We start from the raw sequence: 27,991 nt of genomic DNA, 5'->3' as shown, positions 1-27,991 counted from the left end.
GGCTCAGGCCTATAATTCCAGCACTTCGGGAGGCTGAGGTGGGCAGATCACTTGAGGTCAGAAGTTCGAGACCAGCCTGGCCAACATGGCAACACCCTGTCTCTACTAAAAATACAAAAATTAGCTGGAGTTGGTGGTAGACATCTGTAATCCCAGCTACTCGGGAGGCTGAGGCAGGAGAGATGCTTGAACCTGGGAGGTAGAGGTTGCAGTGAGCCGAGATCATGCCATTGCACTCCAGCCTGGGTGACAAAGAGAGATTCTGTCTCAAAAAAAGAAAAAAGAGAAGAGAAAAGAGAGAAGAGAAGAGGAGAGAAAAGAAGAGAAAGAAAAGAGAAAAGAATTCAACAAAGAGAAGGCATCTATAGACAAATTCAATGAAGAAGGTATTTAGGTTCTCAGTTAATTCCTCGATCATCTGATCTTCCTTCTGAAAAAGACTGCCATTTAGCAAAGAAGAAGGGAGGAAGAAAAAAAAGAGGAAGAAAACAGCCCAGGAGAGAAAAAAAATGCCCTCACAAGTAAAAATATTGTTTTATCTTCTCATTCCGCCCTACTGATATTTAAAAAGAAGTATGCCAGGGAATAAACAACAAGGCCATGAAGAATTGAATCAAGTGGGCTGTTAAAAGCAGTTCTCGGCCAGGCGCAGTGGCTCACACCTATAATCCCAACACTTTGGGAGGCTGAGGCAGGTAGATCACCTGAGGTTGGGAGTTTGAGACCAGCCTGACAAACATGGAGAAATGCCGTCTCTACTAAAAATACAAAATTAGCTGGGCGTGGTGGCACATGCCTATAATCCCAGCTACTCGGGAGGCTGAGGCAGGAAAATTGCTTGAACCCAGGAGGCGGAGGTTGCAGTGAGCCAAGATGATGCCATTGCACTCCAGCCTGGGCAACAAGAGTAAAACTCTGTCTCAAAAAAAAAAAAAAAGCAGTTCTCTTAGGCGAGCCCTAAACACTCAGGAGATGAGGTTTCACTCTTTGCAAATCCCATTAGTGGCCCCCAAGTTTCTGTTGGCTATCATTTTTCTCAGTGTTTTATTCAACCTAAAGTGCTGTCAATGTTAGACTGGAAAATGATTTTTTTTTTCTTGGCAAACTTGTGATTACAAGATGTGCAATAAATTTTATGTATAATTCTGTTTTGAAGACATGGTCTTGGGGTCAAGGTTTGCTCTGGGGAACAGGGCCCTAAAACGATAAAGTAATTTGAAGTATGTACTGCATTTATTTATAAAAACTGAACTTGCACTTAATCTTGCAGGACTACTCCAGTTACACAGTGAGACACACCTAAAATTCCTAAAAAAGAAACTCCAGCAATCCTCTGATGGCTTGTTGTTCATAAATACTAGAGCCAAACTTAATCTTGAGGTTGTAAAAGTGGATTGTATAAATTGGGTCATTCTTGCCATGTCCAACTAAATCAGGGCCAGGGGAAAGAGCACTCAGGGCACACAGCACCTGCTCCAACAATTAGATTTTCCACAAGCCCAGCTGCTGAAATGGCCTGCTGTGACTCTAAGACTACTTTGACCTACCACTGTCACTCACCAATCAGAGATTTCCAGCTCCCAAAAACTTGACTAGGGTCAATGAGCTTTCTTTCAAAGCAATATATACTATTTCTTTTTCTAATAAAACTCCTAACCTTCTGTTTGTTCTTTGGCCATACCAAAGGCTACCCAGTCTGTGTGTATGCCTCAAATTGCAATTCTTGCTTCCCAAATAAAACATTAGAGATTTGTCTCTGTATTTTATTTGACTTTGACAAGGTTCACACTGCAAATTTCCCAGTGAACAGGTGAGCTTTCATCTTACCTCTTTTGCTCCACAGCAAATGCTGACTTAAAACCTAAGTATGTAAAATGTATGTATGGGCTGGGCGCAGTGGCTCACGCCTATAATCCCAGCACTTTGGAAGGCCAAGGCGGGCAGGTCACCTGAGGTCAGGAATTTAAGACCAGTCTGGACAACACGGTGAAACCCTGTCTCTACTAAAAATACAAAAATTAGCCGGGTGTGGTGGTGGGTGCCTGTAATCCCAGCTACTCGGGAGGCTCAGGTGGGAGAACTACTTGAACCTGGGAGGCAGAGGTTGCAGGAGTCAAGATTGTGCCATTGCACTCCAGCCTGGGCAACAGAGCAAGACTCCGTCATGAAATGAAACGAAATGAAATGAAATGAAATGAAATGAAATAAAATAAAATATATGTATGGCCGGGTGTGGTGGCTCACATCTGTAATCCTAGCACTTTGGGAGGCCAAGGCGGGCAGATCACTTGAGGTCAGGAGTTTGAGACCAGCCTGGCCAACATGGTGAAATCCTGTCTCTACTAAAAATACCAAAGTTAGCCAGGCGTGGTGGCAGGTGCCTGTAATTCCAGCTACTCGGGAAACTAAGGCAGGAAAATCGCTTTAACCTGGGAGGTGGAGGTTGCAGTAAGCTGAGATTGTGCCACTGCACTCCAGCCTGGGCAACAGAGCAAGGCTCGATCTTAAAAAACAACAAAAAAATAAAATGTATGTATGTATATAAGTAGAAGGGTTGGAAGAATGATGCCCTAAAAAAAATCTATCAATTTTTTAAACCATTTTATTACAAACACAAAATGCAGGAAATCACATAGAACAAATATAAAGCTTAGTGAATGATTATAAGGTGAACATCCTTGTAACCACTACCCAGGTCAATAGAAAGAACTTTTCAGGCATTCGCCAAGTTCCCCCATGTTTCCTGATCCGACCACAATCCCCTCCTCCCTCCAAAGTAACCACTACGCTGGCTTTAATAATCACTTCCTTGCATTTCTTCACAGTTTTTCACTTACATTTGCGTCCCTTTCTATAGTTTAGGTCTTGCCTGTTTTAAAATTTTTGATACAATTGTTAAGTCTCTGAATTCATAGCTCCTCCACTCCAGCCTACTCCTGCCCATATCTTTTTTTTTTCCTTCTTACAATTCATATGTTACAGAATCTGGAACATTTAACCCATATAACATCTCATAATACGGATTTTCTAATTATATACCTTGTTTTCAGTATTTCTTGCAAATTGCAGCTATATCCAGAGGCTTGATCGATTTTGGATTTCATCCTTTTGGCAAAACTTGGTGGTGGGTAATGTTCTTTTGTCAGGAGGCTCGGTTTTGTTTGTTTCTGATGTTAGTAGTTATTGATGCTCAGTACCTAGACCATAACGGGTTGTAAAATGATGCTATCCTATCATTTTGTTATTATTTGTAAGTTGGAATAATTTTATGCAGATATATTTCTGTCACCTACTATACGGTTATCTAGTGGTACAGGAAAGGCAGGACAAATACTTATTTTTTTAGTTTTCAATACAATGAACTGATTTCTTATCAATTCTCCTAATTTAGCCAAGTAGGTTTCCTTTTTAGTAACATTATGAATGCCTGGATTTAAATGTATTTATGAGTTTTAATCTATTGCAAGTCTTACCCTGTTGAAACTCAAATTATCCCTCTTTGGTCAGTGGGAGCCTCTTCATGTTAGATCCTAAGTCCTTTCAAGATGACTCCAGTAGACTTTGATAAACTTTCATGTTATCTGTTATCACAATATTCTAGGATCATCCTATACATTTCCTGCCCTAAAACCTAGAGTTAGCCATTTCCCTAAGAAACTCCAGTTTCTCTAAATGGGTAAATGGTATTTCAAGATCATAATTTGGGCACTAAGAATGTTCATTCATACTGGGTTGGTCATTGTTTCTAGACCTTTTAGTGGACACACACACACACCACCTCTACAGGGGACCAGGCAGGTAGCAAACAAGTGAAGGTGAGAGAAATGAAACAGGGACTGTGGCAATCTGAAGAGGGTATGCTCTGCCTAAAGGGGACAGATCTTACAATTCCTCAAAAGGAGCCAGAAATACAAAATTTCCACATGAATTTTTAAAATGCTGACTACTAATTTCAAAAAAGTCAAACACCAGGGTCAAATGAACCACATCTGTGGGCCAGATGTGACCCAAGGGTTACGTGCACCCTCAACCTGAAAACGTCGACTCGCAGTTACAGGATCCCGGAAGTCACATTGTTGCTAACAAATAAAAAATATTTAGGGAAATAAAGAATTCTCAGACTGCTTCAGAAAAAGCCCAACTATATTATCTTCCTCTCCCCAAGTCTCTACAGCACTAGGGAGAAAAGCATTTTCTGTACAGAAACCATTTCCTTTCTCAGACATGGTGTGAAAGGGAAAAAGCCAGTTATCTGAATAAACTCTTAAAGGGAGTTAACCTAACAAAGTTTTTACATCTAAGTTCTTGGAATCACAAGAAGAGATCCAGGAGATATATTTTGCATGACAGATATATTAGAGGCAACAAAACTGGTAGAAAACTTTATTGAAAATGCTTGATCAAGCTCTTACCTTCATTTTTACCCGTTCCAAAAAGAAGCAAAGCTAATGGCACTGCCACCTCCGCCCTAGCACCCAACTGGACAAAGCAGAAATAACAGAAAGTGACTGGAGGAAGAAAAAATAAGGTGTGAAAACTCTAAATATGGCCCCAGAGAAGGCTTGGGGAAGGACCTGTTATCAAGAAATAACTGACTGAGTTTGGCTCCTCTGATGTAAGCTACCATCACATGACCTGACACAAGCTCTAGAAAGGATAAACAAAAATTCACAGGATTAACGTTTTTAGTTCAAAGATAAGAAACGGTCAGATTGGATTTAAAGCAAAACCAAAAGAGCACTCACAGGGTAATTTCCCCTAGTGTCTGCTACTGTCTTTGAAAGAAAATAAAGGCCTCAAACCATCCAAGGGAATCCAAGGCTCTAGGAATCCCAAGCAAAAGGAAGGCGAGAACTAGAATCTTCCCAGACTGTGCCATGAGCATCTCAGTAAGCCTCCCCTGGTCTCCCTCGAAGCCATACAGCTTTAGCTTCTCGGTACTATGCACTCAGCTTTCCTTCACTGGAGGCTCCTGCCCCTGAGCATGTTAGGGCTCTCTATTTTTTTCCGCATGCTATCAAATCATAACATTTTAAACCTCTCTCTGACTTGGAAACTAGGCTCTAAGCCAAGGTCAGAGAAAGAGTTGAGTTGCCAGAGGGAACAAGATGGGCTCAAACTACCATTCTCATAAGTGACTCACCAGGGAGCCATATGCAGCGTCCCCTTCCTTTGATCTTGTGTCTCATGAAGGAAAGGAAGACTAGTTTCACCTCTGGCACCGATCAGATACCAGGACTCTCTAGAAATTCCACCAGCAGAATGGAGGAACGTTTATAGTGTCAAAGGAGTAAATACAAACTAACTTTTACAGTTCCTCTGACTTCAAAAGATGAACTATTTTCTTTTCCCCTCATCGCCCCACATACTGGTGATCATGTCCTTTCATGAACATTTGAATACTAATAATCATAGCTAATACCTACTGAGCCCTTATCAGACTCTGTTCTAAACACTTGACATGTTTTTTTTTTTTTTTTTTTTGAGACGGAGTCTCGCTCTGTCGCCCAGGCTGGAGTGCAGCGGCCGGATCTCAGCTCACTGCAAGCTCCGCCTCCCGGGTTTACGCCATTCTCCTGCCTCAGCCTCCCGAGCAGCTGGGACTACAGGCGCCCGCCACCTCGCCCGGCTAGTTTTTTGTATTTTTTAGTAGAGACGGGGTTTCACTGTGTTAGCCAGGATGGTCTCGATCTCCTGACCTCGTGATCCGCCTGTCTCGGCCTCCCAAAGTGCTGGGATTACAGGCTTGAGCCACCACACCCGGCCCACTTGACGTGTATTATTCCTTTGCAGTAGGGACTATTATATTATCCCTGCAGAGGCAGAGAGAAGTTAAATAGTCACTTGCTCGGGGTCACAGAGTTAATAAGTGTCCAAACCAAGACATCAGAGTCTGTACTCTATTTCCCTCTTTTTTATTATAAATTTTTTCAAACATGCAGAAAAGTTGGAAGAATACAATAAGCAACCATATATCTGTCTAGATTAAACATTAATACCTTGCCTTATTTTATCTTTCTGCATGCATATATTTTTGCTGAACCATGTAAAAGTTGAACACATCATGACACTTCTCCCCAAAACACTTCTGCATGCAGTTGCCCAAAATAAGGACATTCTCCTACATACCATAATACTATCATCACGGCCGGGCGCGGTGGCTCAAGCCTGTAATCCCAGCACTTTGGGAGGCCGAGACAGGCGGATCACTAGGTCAGGAGATCGAGACCATCCTGGCTAACAGGGTGAAACCCCGTCTCTACTAAAAAATACAAAAAAAGCTAGCCGGGCGACGTGGCGGGCGCCTGTAGTCCCAGCTACTCGGGAGGCTGAGGCAGGAGAATGGCGTAAACCCGGGAGGCGGAGCTTGCAGTGAGCTGCTCCAGCCCGGGGACAGAGCGAGACTCCGTCTCAAAAAAAAAAAAAAAAAAAACTATCATCACATCCAGGTAATTAACAATTCCTGGCCGGTGTGGTGGCTCACGCCTGTAATCTCAGCACTTTGGGAGGCTGAGGCAGGCAGATCACAAGGTCAGGAGATTGAGACCATCCTGGCTAACATGGTGAAACTCCGTCTCTACTAAAAATGCAAAAAATTAGCCAGGTGTGGTGGCAGGTGCCTGCAGTCCCAGTTACTTGGGAGGCTGAGGCAGGAGAACTGCTTGAACCCGGGAGGCAGAGGCTGCAGTGAGCCGAGATCGTGCCACTGCACTCCAGCCTAGGCGACAATGTGAGACTCCATCTCAAAAAAAAAAAAAAAAAAAAAAAAAAAAAAAAAAAATTCCCTAACATCATCTAGAATCTAATCTATCTTCAAAATTTTCTAGTTGTCCCCCAAAACATCCTTTATAGTTGTTTTTTTTTTTAACCCAAAATCCAATCAAGACTCTCCCATTCCATTCAGTTATTGTGTCTCTTTAGTCCAGAACGGTTTCTCCACTTTTTCTTTTTCATGACATTGACATTTTGAACAGACTCAGACCAGCTTTCTTAAAACACCATAGTACATTCTGGTTTGTCTTACTGCTTCCTTGTGGTGTCATTTAACTCGTTTCTCTGCTCTTTTATTTCCTAAAAACCAAAAGTCAGATCTTAAGGCTTCATTAAGGGTAACTTTTTGGGTAAGAATACTTCAGAGTTGATAATGTGTACTTTATAGTGCATGATGCCAAGCAGTATATCATATCAAGTTGTTCCACTGTAAGTGATAAGAGTTGGATTACTTAGCTAAGGTGGTGACTACCAGAATATGCCTTCGTAAAGATTTTTGTTTGTCTATTTGTTTTGTTTTGTTTTTGAGACAGAGTCTCGCTCTGTCACCCAGGCTGCAGTGCAGTGGTATGATCTCAGCTCACTGCAACCTTCGCCTCCCGGGTTCAAGCAATTCTCTGCCTCAGCCTCCCGAGTAGCTGGGATTACAGGCACCCGCCACCAAGCCCGACTAATTTTTGTATTATTAATAGAGACGGGTTTCACCACCTTGACCAGGCTGGTTTTGAACTCCTGACCTCGTGATCCACCCGCCTCAGCCTCCCAAAGTGTTGGGATTATAGGCATGAGCCACCATGCCCGGCCATAAATATGTATTTTTCCCTTTGCTATTAGCAAAGAATCTAGAGGGTGGGGACTAGGCAATAATGTTTTGACACAATGCAAATGCAAATACACTGTTCTCTAAAAACCATTCACCCAGTGATTTTTAGCATCCATGTGATACAGACAGGAGGCAGGGAAATACTGGGCAGAAAAAGGCAGTTCCTGGTGAGGGCCCCACCCTCAAGCCTGGACCCCTGACCTAAAGGGAGAACTTCACATCCCTGTTGCCTTTTCAAAAACCACCCTGGCCTGCCCTGCCCCCCATCCTGTACTCATAAAAACCCCAGGCTCCACTGGCAGCGGAGTGGCAGAGAAGGAGAGAGAAGCAGCAGCCAGATGTTGGAGAGAAGCAGCTTGATTTCAGAGGGATGCCTTGATGGTGGGACCTTAGAGAAGGGTTCAGCCAGGAATGACCGAACTCAGGGGAAGACCACCTTCCCGCTCAATCCCCTTTCCAGATCTCTATCCCATTGACAGCTACTTTCATCAGCAATAAAATCCCCTGCATTTACCATCTCCAATTGATTTGTGCAACCTGATACTTCCTGGACGCCAAACAAGAGGTTGGGATACAGAGGGCTGTCATACTGAGATGTGGAATGCTTAAGCCATCAGAGGATGGCAAAGCTAAAAGAGCACAAGGTAACAAACACCTTCTGCAGCTCCAGGGGTCATAAGTACCCCCCTAGACATTGCTGTGGGACTGCACAGAGTTGTGCAGAGTCTGTGCCATGGGACTGCACAGAGTTGTGCTTCTGGGTTGTACCCAGACTGGTCTTAAACTCCTGGGATCAAGTGATCCTCCTGCCTCAGCCTCCCAAAGTGCTGGGACTCCCAACACTGCACCCACTACGAGCCACCACACCCAGCTATGGTTCCTTTTTAAAAGGCAGAGTAATTGCTCAGTTCTTTGCTTTTAATTATTTACTTTCAGAGTGAGAAACTGGTAAAATAGCCACATCTGATGATGGTCTATATATTTTTTTCTCTTCTTGCCCTTTTAGTGAGCACCACTATGGACACATGAATTTTTTTTTTTTTTTTTTTTTTTTGAGACAAGAGTCTTGCACTGTGGCCCAGGCTGGAGTGCAGTGGTGCGATCTCGGCTCACTGCAACCTCTGCCTCCTGGGTTCAAGCAATTCTCGTGCCTCAGCCTCCCGAGTAGCTGGGATTACAGGCACCCACCACCATGCCTGGCTCATTTTGTATTTTCAGTAGAGAAGGAGTTTCACCATGTTGTCCAGGCTGGTCTGACCTACTGACTTCAAGTGATCCGCCTGCCGTGGCCTCCCAAAGTGCTGGGAATATAGGCATGAGCCACCGTGCCCAGACAAACACATGGATTTTTATCCAGTGTTTTATAATTACTGGTTGTCATTCTTTTTATGCTCAGAAATTCCCAAATTGGGATGGTATGAACCCCTTTCAGCTGGTACCAGTGTTTTTCTGACTTAGTCCTGTTAGACTTTGAGGACTACTTTGCTTTCTGTCATAACAAGATGTCCCAGTCAAGCTGTGCACTTACATACTACATTACACCACCTTTCCTAGAGGTCTATGCCTACGTAGGGCTCGAAAAAAACTTGGAGAAAAAGAGAATGTCAAGAGCAGATGTGTCAGCTCAAAGAGGTTATCAAATCCATTTTGATTCAGAAGTAGAAAGCATTCTGAAGCCGATCAGGGTCCAGCCACTCACTCTGGTACTCACAGCTTTGCTACAACTCCCCAACAAGTGGCCATTCAGCCTCTGGCCTAAACACCATGATTCACAGGGAACTCACCTCACTTAGGACATCTCCTTCTGTCACAGAACTACCTTATACTAAGCTTCTTGTACCAATCAACCATTCGTTCTAGCTTCTCTCCTTTGAGCCTATGGATCCCTGTGAAACTCAACTTCAAAGGATCCACTTAGTAGTCTGGCAGAAACTCAGCCCTAAAGAATAATTTGAGGCTGGTTGTGGTGGCTCGTGCCTGTAATCCTAGCACTTTGGGAAGCTGAGGCGAGAGGACTGCTTTAGCTCAGAAATTCAAGACCAGCCCGGGCAACAAAGTGAGACCCCGTCTCTAAAACAAACAAACAAACCAAAAAATAAGCCAGCCATGGTGGCACATGCCTGTGGTCCCAGCTACTCAGGAGGCTGAGGCAAGGGGACTGCCTGAACCCAGGAGGTCTAGGCTGCAGCGAGCCATGTTCACGGCACTGCACTCCAACCTGGGTGACAGAGTAAGACCCTGTTACAAAACAAAAAAGAATATTTCCTCTTCTGTTTCCATGTTCACATTTTTTTCACTTTTTTTTTTTTTTTTTTTTTTTGAGACAGAGTCTCACTCTGTCACTCAAGCGGGAGTGCAGTGGCGCAATCTCAGCTCACTGCAACCTCCGCCTTCTGCATTCAAGCAATTCTCTTGCCTCAGCCTCCCGAGTAGCTGGGATTGCAGGCACCAGTCACCATGCCCAGCTAATTTCTGTATTTTTAGTAGAGACGGGGTTTTGCTATGTTGGCCAGGCTTGTCTTGAACTCCTAACCTCAGGTGATCCACCCACCTCGGTCTCCCAAAGTGCTGGGATTATAGACGTGAGCCACCATGCCTGACCCCTCCTTCATATTTAAACAGGTGGTTTTGTTTCCTGGATGTGACTACACTGATTTTCAAATACCCGACTATGACCCACAAGGCCCAGGTGATATAATTTGGCTGTGTCCCCATTCAAATCTCATCTTGAATTGTTGTTCCCATAGTCCCCTCCTGTCATGGAATGGACCTGGTGGGAGGTAACTGAATCATGGAGATGGTTACCCCCATGCTGCTCTTCTCCTGATAGGATCTGATGGTTTTATAAGGGTCTTTTCCCTCTTTGCTTGGCACCTCTCCTTTCTGCCATCATGTGAAGGCGGACATGTTTGCTTCCCCTTCCACTATAATTGTAAGTTTCCTGAGGCCTCCCCAGTCATGTGGAACTGTAAGTCAATTAAACCTCTTTCCTTTATAAATGACCAAGTCTCAATATCATACTGAATGGGCAAAAACTGGAAACATTCCCTTTGAAAACTGGTACAAGACAAGGATGCCCTCTCTTACCACTCCTATTCAACATAGCATTAGTTCTGGCCAGAGCAATCAGGCAAGAGAAAGAAATAAAGGGTATTCAGATAGGAAAAGAGGAAGTCTAATTGTCTCTGTTTGCAGATGACATGATTGTATATTTAGAAAACCCCATCATCTCAGCCCAAAAGTTGTTTATCCTCAAGCTGATAAACAACTTCAGCAAAGTCTCAGGATACAAAATCAATGTGCAAAAATCACAAGCATTCTGAATATACACCAATCATAGACAAGCAGAGAGCCAAATCATGAGTGAACGTCCATTCACAATTGCTACAATGAGAATAAAATACCTAAGAATACAACTTACAAGTGATGTGAGGGACCTCTTCGAGAACTACAAACCACTGCTCAAGGAAATAAGAGAGGACAAAACAAATGGAAAAAAATTCCTTGCTCATGGATAGGAAGAATCAATATTATGAAAATGGTCATACTGCCCAAAGTAATTTATAGATTCAATGCTATTCCCATCAAGCTACCATTGACTTTCTTCACAGAACTAGAAAAAACTACTTTAAATTTCATATGGAACCCCAAAAGAGTCCGTATAGCCAAGACAATCCTAAGCAAAAAGAACAAAGCTGGAGACAACATGCTACCTGACTTCAAACTACACTGCAAGGCTACAGTACTCAAAACAGCATAGTACTGGTTCCAAAACAGATATATAGACCAATGGAACAGAACAGAGGCCTCAGAAGTAACATCATACATCTACAACCATCTGATCTTTGACAAACCTGACAAAAACAAACAATGGGGAAAGGATTCCCTATTTAATAAATGGTGCTGGGGAAACTGGCTAGTCATATGCAGAAAACAGAAACTGGACTTCTTCCTTACACCTTATACAAAAATTAACTTAAGATGGATTAAAGACTGAAACGTAAAACCTAAAACCACAAAAACCGTAGGAGAAAACCTAGGCAGTACCATTCAGGACACAGGCATGGGCAAAGACTTCATGACTAAAACACCAAAAGCAATTGCAACAAAAGCCAGAATTGACAAATGGGATCTGATTAAACTAAAGAGCTCCTGCTCAGCAAAAGAAACTATCATGGCCGGGAGCGGTAGCTCACACCTGTAATCCCAGCACTTTGGGAGGCCGAGGCAGGCGGATCACGAGGTCAGGAGATCGAGACCAGCCTGGCAAACAAGGTGAAACCCCGTCTCGACTAAAAATACAAAACATTAACTAGGCGTGGTGGCGGGCGCCTGTAGTCCCAGCTACTCCGGAAGGTGAGGCAGGAGAATGACGTGAACCCAGGGGGCAGAGCTTGCAGTGAGCCGGGATCCACTGTACTCTAGCCTGGGCAACAGAGTGAGACTCTGTCTCAAAAAAAAAAAAAAAAAAAAAAAAGAAAAGAAACTATCATCAGAGTGAACAGGCAACCTACAGAATGGGAAAAAATTTTTACAACCTATCCATCTGACAAAAGTCTAATATCCAGAATCTACAAGGAACTTAAACAAATTTACAAGAAAAAAACAGGCCAGGCGCAGTGGTTCATGCCTATAATCCCAGCACTTTGGGAGGCTGAGGTGGGCAGATCGTGAGGTCAGGAGATTGAGACCATCCTGGCTAACATGGTGAAACCCCGTCTCTACTAAAAATACAAAAAAGTAACCAGGCATGGTGGCACGTGCCTGCAGTCCCAGCTACTTGGGAGACTGAGGCAGGAGAATCGCTCGAACTCGGGAGGCAGAGGTTGCAGTGAGCCGAGATCATGCCACTGCACTCCAGCCTGGGTGACACAGGAAAACTCCGTCTCAGGAAAAAAAAAAAAAAAACATCAAAAAGTGGGCAAAGGATATGAACAGACACTTCTCAAAAGAAGACATTTATGTGGCCAAGAAACATGAAAAAAGCTCATCATTACTAGTCATTAGAGAAATGCAAATCAAAACCACAATGAGATACCATCTCATACCAGTTAGAATGGCAATCATTAAAAAGTCTGGAAAAAACAGATGCTGGCAAGGATGCAGAGAAATAGGAATGCTTTTATACTGTTGGTGGGAGTGTAAATTAGTTCAACCATCGTGGAAGTGTGGTGATTCCTCAAGGATCTAGAACCAGAAATACCATTTGACCCAGCAATCCCATTACTGGGTATATACCCAAAGGATTATAAAGCATTCTACTATAAAACACAAGCACACGTATGTTTATTACAGCACTACCTACAATAGCAAAGACTTGGAACAAATGCAAATGCCCAGCAATGATAGACTGGATAAAGAAAATGTGGCATATATACACCATGGAATATTATGCAGCCATAAAAAAGAGTTCAAGTCCTTTGCAGGGACATGGATGAAGCTGGAAACCATCATCCTTAGCAAACTAACCTAGGAACTGAAAACCAAACACCACATGTTCTCACTCATAAGTGGGAGTTGAACAATGGGAACCCATGGACACAGGGAGGGAAACATCACACACCAGGGCCTGTCACAGGGTGGGGGACAAAAGGAGGGAGAACGTTAGGACAAATACCTAATGCATGTGGGGCTTAAAACCTAGATGATGGGTTGATTGGTACAGCAAACCACCATGGCACATGTATACCTATGTAACAAACCTGCATGTTCAGCACGTGTATTCTAGAACTTAAAGTAAAATTTTTTAAAAAATTTAAAAAAAGTATTTCATGTACCACCAGCAAAAATAAATAAATAAATAACCAAGTCTCAGTAGTTCTTTTTCTTTTCTTTTTTTTTTTTTGAGACAGAGTGTCACTTTATCACCCAGGCTGGAGTACAGTGGTGCGATCTAGGCTCTCTGCAACCTCTGTCTCCCGGGTTCAAGCAATGTTCCTGCCTCAGCCTCCCAAGTAGCTGGAATTACAGGCACGCTCCCCCATGTCTGGCTAATTTTTGTAGTTTTAGTAGAGATGAGGTTTCGTCATGTTGGCCAGGCTGGTCTCAAACTCCTGATCTCAAGTGATACACTCGCCTCAGCCTCCCAAAGTGCTGAGATTACAGGTGTGAGCTACCATGCCTGGCTCGGGCAGTTCTTTAAAGCAGCATAAGAATGGACTAATACACCAGGCTACTTCATATACTTATAAAAATATATATACAAATATAGTGGGAGATGGAGTTTTAATTTCTGCATAAATGGGATCCTGAAGTTCATCTCAAACTCTTCCACTCCTGTCCCCATATACAGACAGTTGCCAAGCACAGCTGATTCTACCTCCTAGAATTCCCCTGCATCTAGTCTCTCATCTCTCTATCTCCTCTGACACTGGTTTGGGCCCCAAATTTACCCCTCTGACTTGATCTAGTACAATGTTCTAAGCTTTCCCAACTTCAGTTCTTCCTACTCCCATCTACCCCACAGGCTGCTGCCAAAACAATCTTCCAGGAGCACTCACCTGCTCAGCATCCTTCAATTGCTTTATGTCTGCAGTCTGGCATAGTATCTAGCACATTATAGGTACTTAGTCAATATTGGTAGAGGAGCTGCTTGACTTCATGAGTCAGTTGTACTGTCCACTAGTGTCAGGAGGAAATTTCCTTTAGTTTTAAACAGAAGTTGTTTTATATAAAGTGGTGCATAGAGATTGGCTTAAGAAACCATTTTTATCTTCTTTTATTTACTTATTCATTTTTTGCAGGTTGGACAAGCTCAGAAACCATTTTTAAATTTCTGGTCCATTCATGTGTATGAATAAATATACTATATTATTTATTTGATACATAGTCGTATAAAAAGTCTGGCTATATATATTCTTAGTGCTTAGACTTTCTAAAGAATAAGCCATAAATAGGAAATAAAAAAGAAAATACAAGCAGCACATTGTCATGTGGAAAGATGCTTCAACTCAGCAAGAATACAGAGAGAACATCAAAGCAAAATAACTTCACAGTATGGTGACACATCTACTGAACTGGCAATCATAAATCAAACTTGAAAAGTCAGTGCTGGCAGATGGGGAGGCAAGTGGTCCACTTCTCTTTAGATACTGATGGTGGCACTGCAAACTGGTTCAGGCTTTCTGGTGAACAATCTGGTATAATTGCCTAATAAGAACAATACAACTTTTCACCTTGGTTCCAATGATTTAGCTAAAGGAACATACTTGAAGAAAATAATTTCAAGCTGGGCACGGTGGCTCACACCTATAATCCTAGCACTTTGGGAGGCCAAGGGGGAAGGATCGCTTGAACCCAGGAGTTTGAGACCAGCCTGGGCAACATGGCAAAACCCCATCTCTACAAAAAAATACAAAAATTAGCTGGGTGTGGTGGTGCATGCCCATAGTCCCAGTTACTAGGGAGGGTGGGGTGAGAGGATTGCTTGAGGCCGGGAGGTTGAGGCTGCAGTGAACTGTGATTGCTGCACTGCACATCCCATCCTGGACAACAGAGTGAGACCCTTGTCTCAAAAATAAGAAAAAGAAAGAGAAAACAAATAAAAACAAATTTCTGGCTGGGTCAATGGCTCATTCCTATAAACCTAGCACTTTGGGAGACCAAGGTGTGTGGGTGGATTGCTTGAGCCCAGGAATTCAAGGCCAGTCTGGGCAACATGGTGAAACCCCATCTCTACAAAAAATTAGCTGGGTGTGGTGGCACACGCCTGTAGCCCCAGCTACTCAGGAGGCTAAGATGAGAGGATTGATTGAGCCTGGGAGATGGAGGCTGCAGTGAGCTGAGATTGTGCCACTGCACTCCAGCCTGGCTGACAGAGCAAGGCCCTGCTCTCAAAAAAAAAAAAACAAAAAAAATTTCTACATTATTTATATTAGTGACAATTAATATAAATGACATATCTCAAACATAAATAAAGACATATCTCAAATTCCCCAAATAAGAAAAAGATCAAGCAGGCCGGGCGCGGTGGCTCACGCCTGTAATCCCAGCGCTTTGGGAGGCCGAGGCGGGCGGATCACAAGGTCAGGAGATCGAGACCACGGTGAAACCCCGTCTCTACTAAAAATACAAAAAATTAGCCGGGCGCGGTTGTGGGCGCCTGTAGTCCCAGCTACTCGGGAGGCTGAGGCAGGAGAATGGCGTGAACCCGGGAGGCGGAGCTTGCAGTGAGCCGAGATCGCGCCACTGCACTCCAGCCTGGGCGACAGAGCGAGACTCCGTCTCAAAAAAAAAAAAAAAAAGAAAAAAAGAAAAAAAAAGAAAAAGATCAAGCAAACCATGAATCATTGTCTGCATCAACACAATATTATGAAATCATTTAAAATAACATGCATATGGCCTATTTCAATAAATGGAATACACACTCAGCTTTAGCAGTGCTTGAGATTAAGAAAGACTCCGAAATCAGACATTTCTGGGTCTAAGTCCTGGCACTGTCACCTGTACACTTTCAAGAAACATTTCTCTTGTAAGAAAAGATTTGGACAATGTGGGGCCTACATGCAGTTACTTCCTCTTGAAGAAACATGTACTATTCTCATTTGAGTAGAAAAAGATGATTAGAGAGCAAGCTCTGGCATCAGATGACCACAGTTCATATATCAGCAATGTCACTCGCTGGTCCTGTGACCTTAAGTGACTTAACCTCCCAACATTCCAGTTTCAATTCATGTGTCTAATATGGCTAATACTAGACTAATACATGGCTAACAATATGACCTACTCCATAAAGTTCTTATAAGGTTAAAATGAGATGATGCCTACAGAGTGCTTAGCATGGTGCCTGACGTGTAATCCATTCTCAGTAAATGTCAGCTATTTGTATTCTTCAATTAATGTTTATTGATCACCCACAATGTTCCAAGCATTATATCAGATGCACATACTCCATTTAAGTCCTGTAAGAATGTTACAAAGTGTTATTACAAAGAAAAGTTAAAGAAATGAGCTCAGAGGGGATCATTAGTTGAGAAAAGAAAAATGCAAGATAGTTGCATTTGCAAATATCTAAAATAAAATGCACTTATACATTCGCAAGGATATGCATACAGTAGTGCCTCCCTTATCTGAGGTTTCACTCTCCATGGTTTCAGTTACCTATTGTCAACTGTGGTACTAAAATGGAAAATTCCAGAAACAAACAATTCATAAGTTTTAAATTGCATGCCATTCTGAGTAGTGTGATGAAATCTCACACTGTCCTGCTCTGTCCCACTCGAGACATGAATCGCCCCTTTGTCTAGTGTATCCCTGCCTGTTAGTCACTTAGTAGTTATCTTAGTTATTAGATAGAAAAAACATAGTATATGTAGGGTTCGGTACCAAATGCAGTTTCAGGCCTCCGTTAGGGGCTTTAGAACATATCCCCTGCAGATATGGGGAGGTCAACTGTAGTTGGGACTTAATGATCACTAAGTCTACTTTGTTTAAAGTTAGTCAAGTTTCTATGTGTTTGTATTTTCAACTAGGAGCAAGTTTCCTGCTGCCTTTACTAACCCATGCCCTTACTTCCCCCAAGCAGGGACCAGGCCATGTATTAAATGTCACTTGGGTGCTGGCTTCTGACCAGCAAACGCTTACCTGGAGGAGATAGAGGAGTCCTGGGACAAACAAGGTAAGGGGGTACAGAGACTGGTATGTCGCTAAGGCAAGAAAAATAGCACTGAGGAAAGCACTGCCTGTAAAAAGAAAGAAATGTATGGAATAATCCAGCCTCATCAATCATGATTAGACTCAGTGAGTCCCTGTCAACACAAAACCTTCCATAACTGCTCAAATAATCACCTGCCAAGTGCCTCCTGGTACACAAGGTGCTATGCAAATTCACACAGTCAGAGCTTCTTGGCTTGATTTCCAATGAAAGAAAACCAAGAAAGTCAAAACCATCTACCTTTGGCAACCTGAGACACTACAGGCATAAATCTTGTGAAATTTTGAGACCTAGAACGATTTTACAAAGTTTCAACCCAAAGATGTATAAAGGAGCAAGTCTATTAACATCCATGTCCTATCTAATGTACCAATTTACTAAGCCTACAATTATTGCTTATGTTATTCAGAGCTGGAAACCCATCCCTTTGACTGTTGCAACACTTATCACTCTTTACAACAGCCCTTCCTTACCTGCTACATTCATGAGAATTCATGTTTTTTTTTTCAAACGAAAGTATATTAATTTTATTAGTAATGTCCTCACTTCCTATATAAAATGGACTACTATGAAATCATTAAACATGATGCTATTAAGAATATGCAATGACACAGAAAGGTGTTTATAATATCCTATTAAATGAAGTTTATAAAAGAGACATATATTATCATTTCTTTTATTAAAAAACATGCACAAACATTTTTTAGAAGACTAAAAGCCAGCAGGCAAAGTAACTCAAGTCTGTAATCCCAGCACTTTGTGAGGCCGAGGCAGGCAGATCAAGACCAGGAGTTCGTGACCAGCCTGGCCAACATGGTAAAACCTCGTCTCTACTAAAAATAAACATTAGCCAGGGGTAGTGGTGGGCACCTATAATCCCAGCTACTCGGGAGGCTGAGGCAGGAGAACTGCTTGAACCTGGGAGGCAGAGGTTGCAGTGAGCCAAGATTGTGCCACAGCACTCCAGCCTGGGTGCCCAGGCAAAAGTTTGCAGGAGGGGCGGGGCCCTCATGGAGAACCTCTGCTAGGGCAGTGTGGAAGGGAAATGTGAGGTCGGAGCCCCCACACAGTGTCCCTACTGGGGCACCACCTAGTGGAGCTGAGAAAACAGCCACCGTCCTCCAGATCCCAGAATGGTAGATCCACCAACAGCTTGCACTGTGGGCCTGGAAAAGCCACAGACACTCAACACCAGCTTGTGAAAGCAGCTGAGAGGGAGGCTATACCCTGCAAAGCCACAAGGGTGGAGCTGTCCAAGATCATGGGAAGCCCCCTCTTACATCAGCATGACCCAGATGTGAGACATGAAGTCAAAGAAGATCATGCCCTGCTGGATTTCCAACTTGCATGAGGCCTGTAGCCCCTTTGGTTTGGCCAATTTCTGTTTGTAATGGTTGTATTTACCCAATGCCTATACCCCCATTGTATCTAGGAAGTAACTAATTTGCTTTTGATTTTACAGGTTCATAGGCAGAAGGGACTTGCCTTGTCTAAGATGAGACTTTAAGCTGTGGACTTTTGGGCTAACGCTGAAATGAGTTAAGACTTTGGGGGACTGTTGGGAGGGCATGATTGGTTTTGAAATGTGAGGACATGAGATTTGGAGGGGCTGAGGCAGAATGATATGGTTTGGCTGTGTCCCCACCTAAATCTCAACTTGAATTGTATCTCCCAGAATTCCCATGTGTTATGGGAGGGACCCAGGGAAAGGTAATTGAATCATGGGAGCTGGTCTTTCCCATGCTATTCTCGTAATAGTGAATGAGTCTCCCAAGATCTAATGGTTTATCAGAGGTTTCCGCTTTTGCTTCTTCCTCATTCTCTCTTGCCACCGCCATGTAAGAAGTGCTTTTTGCCCTCCGCCAAGATTGTGAGACCTTCCCCAGCCATGTGGAAGTATGAGTCCAATTAAACCTCTTTCTTTTGTAAATTGCCCAGTCTCAGACTACCAAAAATAAGTAAATAAATAGAAGACTAAAAGCCAAGGCCACAAAGTTCATAGTGGTTATCTCTGGGTAGTGAAATTATGAACAATTTTCCATTTTTGCTTCACTGCATTTTCTAAACTTTCTAAAATGAACATGCTTTGTTTTTGTCATAAGAAAAAAGCTAACTTCTTTGAAAAAATAGCTATTCCCTTAAGACAACAGGATACTCTAAAACTAAGGATAGAGAGCCCTAGTTTACAACAGGAGTTTCCAAGTGGCCCAGAAATCAGTAGGGTGCAATTGATGGTCCAAGGTATAAAGCCCAACAGGTGTCTTGTAATGATGTTTTCTAAAATGACAATATCCATGCTCATTCTCATTAGTGTGGGGTCAACTATTTACTGAAAGTAACAGGCTGGGCATGGTAGTTCACACATGTAATCCCAGTACTTTGAAAGGCCAAGGTGGGAGGACTGCTTGAACCCAGGAGTTAGAGACTAGTTTGGGCAACATAGTGAAACCCCATCTCTACAAAAATAAAAATAAAAAAAATAAGCTGGTTGCGGTGTCACACACCTGTGGTCCCAACTACTTAGGAGGCTGAGGTGGTAGGATCATTTAAGCCCTAGAGGTTGAGGCCACAGTAAGCTAAGACGGAACCATTGCACTCCGGCCTGGGTGACAGAGTAAGTCCCTGTTTCAATAAAAAAATAAAAATAACACATCCTCTCAATGGTGTTTCATAAAAGGAGGAACCAGTCACTCCAGTCCAAGGAGTTTTACCTCTCTGCTAATCCAGCTCTAGAGACAAACAGGAAGAGATAATTGACGAGATCTTTTGCCACCAAAGTGGTCTGTATACTTGAAACATCTAAAAACTACCTTGGAAGACAAAGGGTTATAAACACGACAACTTCACAGACAAGGGAGTGGAGAGAAAAGAACTCTGTGTGCTTTATTCTTCAAACCAAAGAAACTCATCAGCTAGAAAAACCCTAGCTGACAGAAAGTAGAAGGGAGGCAGAGAAAGAAAGAAGCTAGAAGTAACAGGACAGAATTCTATGGAGAGGGGGGATGTCTCGCCATATTGACAGTGCCAGTCATGATGTCCTGTATCCAGGGTACTCATAATTACGACTGTGTAGGAACAGGATCATGCTCAGCTAAGTTGTGACACCAGCAGTGGCATGCATACATCTGCTGAGCCACAGACTTTAGACTCAGAACCAGGTCACTCTGGGATAGGGAGGTGGCAGTAGTGGGAAAGGTGCTGTTCTGGAGCCCAACAGCTAGAGTGAGCTAGGGATTGATTCTTTCATTGGGTCAAAAATCTGAATGTTTTGGTGGGAAACTGGCCAAGAGAGGGAAAACACTGAAAAGAACTTTTTAACTTAACATGGTTCTCTATGGATTGGGAGTAGGCAAGAGAAGAGGTCCATGTGTCTGTTACCAGAGGATGGAGGCTAATGCTCCAACTCCATCCATTCGCACAGTATGGTGAAAACAAACACATGACTTTCTCCTCTCTCTCCCCGAGGAGACACAAGGAGTGAAATAAACACAGCCATCTCCTGCCCTAATTGCCTGAGGTTAATAATCGCTTGTCTGAAACTGACTGTTTATAAGGCCCAAGAGAGAAAAAGAGGCTCACAGCCTAGTCGAATGGACTTGTGAGTTTTAGAACACTTGCTCCTAGGATCAGGAAGAAGCAGTCTTCCTTCCATAGACTGAAGTAGTCTTTGGGAAGGAAAAATCTGTTCCTCCTGCTATTCTTTGTCGGTAACCGGCATCAACAACTAGCCAGATACCCTGGCAACCCTTCACCCTCCAGCTCCCATGTTCTTTCCTCCACCAGTCACCAAGCCCTGTGGATCCACCTCTGGAGCATTTATCCCTTCAGTTCTTGCTCTCATCATCTCTCTCCAGCAGCCTTTCCCTCTCCTCCTTAGCGGTCTCCCAATTGCCTCTCAACCAAGTCCATCCACAGAAGCACCAAAGGAGCCTTCTAAAGCAGTTCAGATTGTGGCAAGCCAGTCTTTAAAGGCTTCTGATGGTTCCATTTCATCTATCGGGTTAAGTCTAAACTCCAACAGCAAACAAGACCCTTCACCACTGGGTCTCATTTCTCCAGTTTCACCTCTCACCACTCTTCCACACACACCCTGTCCTCCAGCTACACTGGACTATTCCCAATTTCTGAAAACATCATGCTGTTTCATTCTTCTGTGTCTGTTCTTAGGCTATTCCTTCTGCCTAAGCCATCCTTCTCTGCCCTTTTTCTAGTAGAAACCATTCCTTCGATAGCCAGGTGAAAGGTCACTTTGTCTATGAGCCCAAGCAAAGGTGGTAACGTAAACCGTGATTATAGCTGACATTTATGGATCACTTCCTAGGTGCCAGGCACTGTACTGTATCCTCTGCATTGAGAACAGTTTCTGACTCAAAAAGGTCCTCAGGAAACATCACAATAGCCCTGTGAAAGCTCTATTTCTGCTCCTTATAACAGCTTTACTGAGATAAAAACCACACATTCTACCCATTTTACAGGTCAAGAAACCAAGACACAGAAACAGAAAGCTTCAGTAATGTGACCAAAACCACATAGCTGACTCCGGTACCCACTCTTAATCCCTATGTTAATAAGCCTATCTCATTCAATACCAATGCTATCTTATAATAATCTGCATATGTTTCTCTCTCTCTCCCCATTTCTCTGTGAGTTTCTCAAGGGCAATACATTTATCTTAACTTTGGCTCTCCAGCACCTAGCACAGTTCCTGGTACATGTGATAAATGAACAAATGAAGAAATGAATGAATGAATATCATTCAGCAATACATATGAAATCTTTTTTAAAAATACAAGAATATTAAAGGAAACCAATGTTCTTGAGGAAGAAAAACTTATGAAGTGTAATACACAGTCATGAACATGGGCAAAACACAAAATAAATCTGACTCAAATAAAGCAGAGCCTGCAGAATAGCGATTGAAGGTTTGTTGCGGCAGGGAGCTGGCCCAGAGAATGCTCTCTGTGAACTACTGCATGGCTGAGGCCTGCAGTCTGGGGGCAGAAACACGGTGCTGCAACAGTCAGTAGGTTGGTGTGTGGGAAATCTGGGTGTGGGATGCTGGGACAGGTGTGGACGGGGCATACGCACAGCCTGAGCAAAAGTGAGGGTGAGTATGGAGGCAGGCAGGAGACCCAGAAAGCGCTATGTGTTTTGAAAAAAGCTAGAAGGGATAAAAAGGAGTTAGGAAGGCAGAAGAGGAATGATATGTGCTTGGGGCAGAGTCAGAGAAGATCAAGGAAAGTGAGAAGTGACTTCAAATATTTTAAACAAACTGTGCAATAAGCAAACATTTCTGGAGTTTGCTCTATACGAAGAGTGTGCTGGGTGCCAGGAAACCTGGTGACTCAGATAGTCTCCATCCTCAGGCAGCTGCCAGTAAACAATTACAAAATAGAGGAGGAAAGTACAAAGGAAGCAGACTTAGCCCATCAAGGGAGGCTGACACCTGAGTTTTGAACAATGAGTAGGTGAGGCCGGGCAGTCCAAGGCTGTGCACGGGCAGGAGGGCAAGAGAGAACAGTGTGCTGGGGTAGGGGGTGGGTACTGTAATTAGCTCAATATAGCCAAAACAGGGCAAGAGCTGGGAGGAGTGACTGGAAAGAGAACACAAAAGGAGTTCGTGGATGCTAGTACCACTGTTTCTTAATCTGGGTGCTGGTTATTCAACGTTTTGTGAAAATTCATGTATCTGTACACTAATGAGTTATATATTTTTCTGTATATATGTCATACTTCAATAAAAAGTTACAATCCAGCCGGGTGTGGTGGCTCATGCCTGTAATCCCAGCACTTTGGAGGCCGAGGCAGGTGGATCATAAGGTCAGGAGTTCAAGACTAGCCTGGCCAATATGGTGAAACACCATCTCCACTAAAAATACAAAAATTAGCTGGGCATGGTGGCGGGCGCCTGTAGTCCCAGCTACTCAGGAGGCTGAGGCAGGAGAATCACTTGAACCCGGGAGGTGGAGGTCGCAGTGAGCCGAGATCATGCCACTGCACTCCAGCCTGGGCAACAGAGCGAGACTCTGTCTAAAAAAATTTAAAAAGTTACAATCCAAAAAGTCTCAGCAAGCAGGTAGGAGTCAGATCACGGAGGGCTTAGCTTGCACAGTCATCCAAAAACATCTACCTACAGGCCCAGACAGGATACCTGAAATCATGTCTGCAATGGCAGCCTCATGTGGGCAAGAGCTAGGGCACCACGCTCGCCTAACCAAAAGGAACTGTGCCAAGAAGACTAAGAGTTTTACCCCAAAATGATATAATCTACTATTTTCTAGGGCAGCCCAGATGCACAGGCACTAGGCTTTCTATACAAACCTTGATATTTAGCTTTATCCTAGGGATATTAGAGTAAATTGGTCAAATGTGTATGTACATTGGCTGTAGTATCAGGAAATTTCATTATCTACTCAATCTAGCTTTGAATATGTTATGTCTTCTAACTCTCTATTTGTGTCAGGGTGGGGGCCAAAACAAGCCTCAGCAAGACCTGGGGTAATACTTTGCCTCCAGGGACTGCACCTTACAGTGATCTGGGCCTGGGTGGGCAGCACAGCTACAGGACTGACCAGGAATGTAATGAGGTGGGGCCATGGGGACTGGTTCAGGACAGGGACTTCAAGTGGAGTAATCAGAGAGCAAAGAGATTGGGTCACAGATGATGACCTGTACCAAGACAGGCAGAGACACACTGGAATGTAGTCAAAAGGGCTCAGGTCCCACAGAACTATCAGAAGAGGAAGCTGCACCAGGGTCTGGGGCAACAAGTGAGACTGCCCAGGAGGAGGAGGCATTCCTGGGGGCAGGGCCAATGTATTACATTCCTTGCCAAGTGTGCTCTTTTAACAAGGCAGCCTCTCTCAGAGCTGAGTACATATCAGTGATAACGATGATAATTTATTGAGCACTTACTCTGTTCCAGCCATGACTGTAAGCACTTTACTTGCCTTAAGTCATTTAGTCCTTTCAATAATTCCATGCAGTGGATACAATTACTGTCCCCATTTTACAGATAATGAAACTGAAAGGCAGATAAGTTATTTGCCTGCGGTCACGAAACTAGTGAATGAGAGCAACAGGATTTAAACCAAATGGTTTTACTTCAGACCACATGTTCTGACTGCATCACTGTGCCACCCTCTTGATCTCAATCTGTCTGCACCATAAAAAATAACAATAGGCAGAGCAACTAGTTATTGAGTGGATTCTGCTAAGGAAGCATGCTAAGCATTTTATATTTCTTATTTATTCCTCCGCTATCTCTAGAAGGTAGATATTCTGGGATCAAATTGAGGCTCTTGAGGCTGCATGATTTGCTCAAGGCTAAAGAGCTGGTAATTAGAATAAGAAGGCTTTGAAGTTGGGTTGACCTGACAAAAACTGGGTCCTTGAGTCCTCTATGACTCCTTCCATTGGCAGGGCTTTGGCCCACAGGAACCTCAACTGGAAGTGATGGGATCACCAGGCCTCAGGATCATCACTCTTCCATTGTTCCTCTAAGGCTAGGCTCCAGGAAGAGAACCTCATTGAAACCTCCCAGGCCTCCCTATAAGGCCTATAAGGATGCTAACAATCATGAGGTCTCTTTTATTTTTTAAGTTTTTTTTTACAGACACAGTCTCGCTCTGTTGTCCAGATTGGAGTGCTGTGACGTGGTCAGAGCTCACTGGATCAGTGACATGGTCAGAGCTCAGACGGATCTTTTGAAAGGGAAGATACTATTAAGAATAGCGGCCGGGCGCGGTGGCTCAAGCCTGTAATCCCAGCACTTTGGGAGGCCGAGACAGGTGGATCACGAGGTCACGAGATCGAGACCATCCTGGCTAACACGGTGAAACCCCGTCTCTACTAAAAAATACAAAAAACTAGCCGGGCGTGGTGGCGGGCGCCTGTAGTCCCAGCTACTCCGGAGGCTGAGGCAGAAGAATGGCGTAAACCCGGGAGGCGGAGCTTGCAGTGAGCCGATATCCGGCCACTGCACTCCAGCCTGGGCGACTGAGCAAGACTCCGTCTCAAAAAAAAAAAAAAAAAAAAAGAATAGCAACCACTACCACCTGAGCAGTTATTACATGCCTCCATACCATTTGCCATACCATTCATTCTTTACATTCACTCTATAAGGTAGACACTCTTTCATCCCCATGCTACACATAAGGAAACTGAGGCTTAGAACTATTAAGTGACTTGCCCAAGGTGACAGAGCCAGAAACAGTGGAGCTGGGATTAGCCACCAGATCAGTCTAACACGAGAGCAGCCTGGACTCTTAATCATGCTTGAATACCTTCTGATAGCACTGATCCTTCTTTCTCCTTGGCAAGCAAGTCCTGTCACATGGCCTTTTTTGGTGGCATAAGGAAAGCTGGAAGAACGCTTAGGTGGCAAATTTCAAGAATTTCTAGTTGGGAATATCTCACTGTTGACAAACACCAACAGTGAAAAGGCAGGACCATCTATTAGCATCTGTTTGTTTGTTTTCCTTTTTAAAGCCTAATGAAGACTACTTCCCAGGGAGGGAGTTTTTAATTAGCTCACTGAAAGGCAGAGTACACTTTGCCCAAGCAACAGCCTTCAAAGTGAAACTTAAGCTGCTCTACTAAACTAATATCAACCCTGCCCAAAGACCTGTGTTTCCCAGCCAACACTCCAATAAGGACATCACAATACAATGGCCCAGACCTTGTCCTGGCCTGTGTCTCTCAGAGTGTCCCAGGCAACCCTGGGCTGCCACAAAGGAAGCCAGGGGAAAGCAAGCAGCAAGAGTCAAGGGGACAGAGCAAACAAGGTCACTCCCTTCTGTGATGTATCTGCTCCATGGAAGTCTGGGGAGCACTGCCAAGTTTACTTCCACTGCCCCTATCTTCTTATCAATCAAGTTAATTTAATTTAGTTTTTAATTATGTACTCACTGAAGAAATTTGGAAAAAACATATGAGGCTGGGCGTGCTGGCTCATGCCTGTAATCACAGCACTTTGGGAGGCCAAGGCGGGTGGATAACCTGAGGTCGGGAGGTCGGGAGTTCGAGACCAGCCTGACCAGCATGGAGAAACCCTGTCTCTACTAAAAATACAAAATTAGCTGGATGTGGTGGTACATGCCTATAATCCCAGCTAGTCAGGAGACTGAGGCAGGCGAATCACCTGAACCCGGGAGGCAGAGGTTGCAGTGAGCCGGGATCGCGCCATTGCACTCCAGCCTGGGCAACAAGAGCGAAACTCCATCTCAAAAAAAACAAAACTATATCAATATCTATATGAAAAGAAATAAACTCACCCATGAACTTATTCTACAGGAACACGTATTATCCTTTTGGGATCTATTTTCTAACTATTTTTGTTGCTTTTACATAGTTGAGATTCATTAAAATGCTGGGCATGGGTGTTCACACCTGTAAGCCCAGCACTTTGGAAGACTGAGGCAGGTGGATTGCTTGAGGCCTAGAGTTCAAGACCACCTGGACAACAGAGTAAGATCTGGTCTTTACAAAAACTTAAAAAATTCTGAGATTACACCACTGCACTCCAGCCTGGGCAACAGAACAAGACTCTGTCTCAAAAAAAAAAAAAAAAAGAAAAAAAAAGAAAGAAAAAAAAAATCAACCAGGCATGGTGGTGCATGCCCCTCATCTCAGCTACATGGGAGGCTGGGGTGGGAAGATCACTTGAGCGTAGAAGTGTGAAATTACCATGAGCTATGACTGTGCCACTGCACTTCAGCCTAGGTGACCTGGGTGATAGAGTAAGACCCTGTCTCCAAAAAATAAAATTAGATTAAAATATATATATATAGATATATAGATAGATAGATAAAATTTTACATTGTTTTAAAAAAACATTTTCACATAGTTTAAAATTATATTTAAACATCATGTGCATAATATCCTACTACATGGGTAAACCGTATTTTACTTAACAAATCCCCTCTAAAGTATTTTCTAATTTTTCCAGTGATTGTAAATAATTCTGCAATTAATAACTTTGCACCATAAAGCTTTGTGTCTATATTTCTGCATTAGTTTAGGATAGGTTCTCAAAAGTAGAATAAAAAATCAAAACTACAAACATTTTATCCTCAGGTGGATAGTGTTAGAAAAATAAATAAAATTTTTAAAAACTCCAAACATTTTAAGACTGCCCATGGTTATACAAATTTATCTGCCAACTTCCATGTGGGAAAATACTTATTTGATAGAACCTTTGCCAGAACTGAGAATTAGCTTCTAAAATCTTTACCAATTTCCAAGGCAAAAAAAAAAGTGTTCAAAAGTTTTAAAATTTCAATTGGCTTTTCTTTATTAATTATCCATGGAGTTGAATATTTTTCCATAATTTTCCATGATTTATACTCCTTTTCTTGTGAATTTTCACAAATATTTTCTTTTTTAAAATAAAATTATTCCTACATTAATTTTATTAAATAATTTTATTAATATGCAGTAAAATGTGAACTGTAGAAATATAACTTGCAGAATTTATAACTGAACTAACTTTATTATATATACTGTTAGCAGAGATTACTAAAACACTCAAAGAGCTAGAGTGGTTCAGAGACCTAGCTAAAATAGAACTCTTCAAATATTTTAACAGATTAGAAATGTTGGTGAGTTATTTACAGTAGCAAATAATGGAAAACAAATGTTCAACAAAAGAGAAGGGCTGGAACCTCATAACAAATACGCAAGAAGAACTGAAGTGGAGGTGGGGCAGGGTGATGAAAGACTTACTTTTCAATTTGTAGGTCTGA

At 43.0% G+C, this 27,991-nt stretch overlaps 1 protein-coding gene across 2 annotated transcripts in view; it reads right to left on the bottom strand.

The window, feature by feature from the left end:
- Positions 1-27,991, bottom strand: part of LOC105496243 (phosphatidylinositol glycan anchor biosynthesis class U) — a 109,181-nt gene that overhangs the window by 40,443 nt on the left and 40,747 nt on the right. For both annotated transcript variants that reach the window (XM_071079478.1, XM_071079477.1), the window contains exon 7: positions 17,177-17,274. In XM_071079478.1, the coding sequence (XP_070935579.1) occupies positions 17,177-17,274 (98 nt within the window). The remainder of the gene's footprint in view (positions 1-17,176; positions 17,275-27,991) is intronic.

The sequence above is a fragment of the Macaca nemestrina genome, chromosome 15 (assembly GCF_043159975.1).
Source record: "Macaca nemestrina isolate mMacNem1 chromosome 15, mMacNem.hap1, whole genome shotgun sequence".
Classification (NCBI taxonomy): Eukaryota; Metazoa; Chordata; class Mammalia; order Primates; family Cercopithecidae; genus Macaca; species Macaca nemestrina.
Note: the sequence above shows the minus strand (reverse complement) of the source record. Positions and strands in the feature narration are given on the sequence as shown.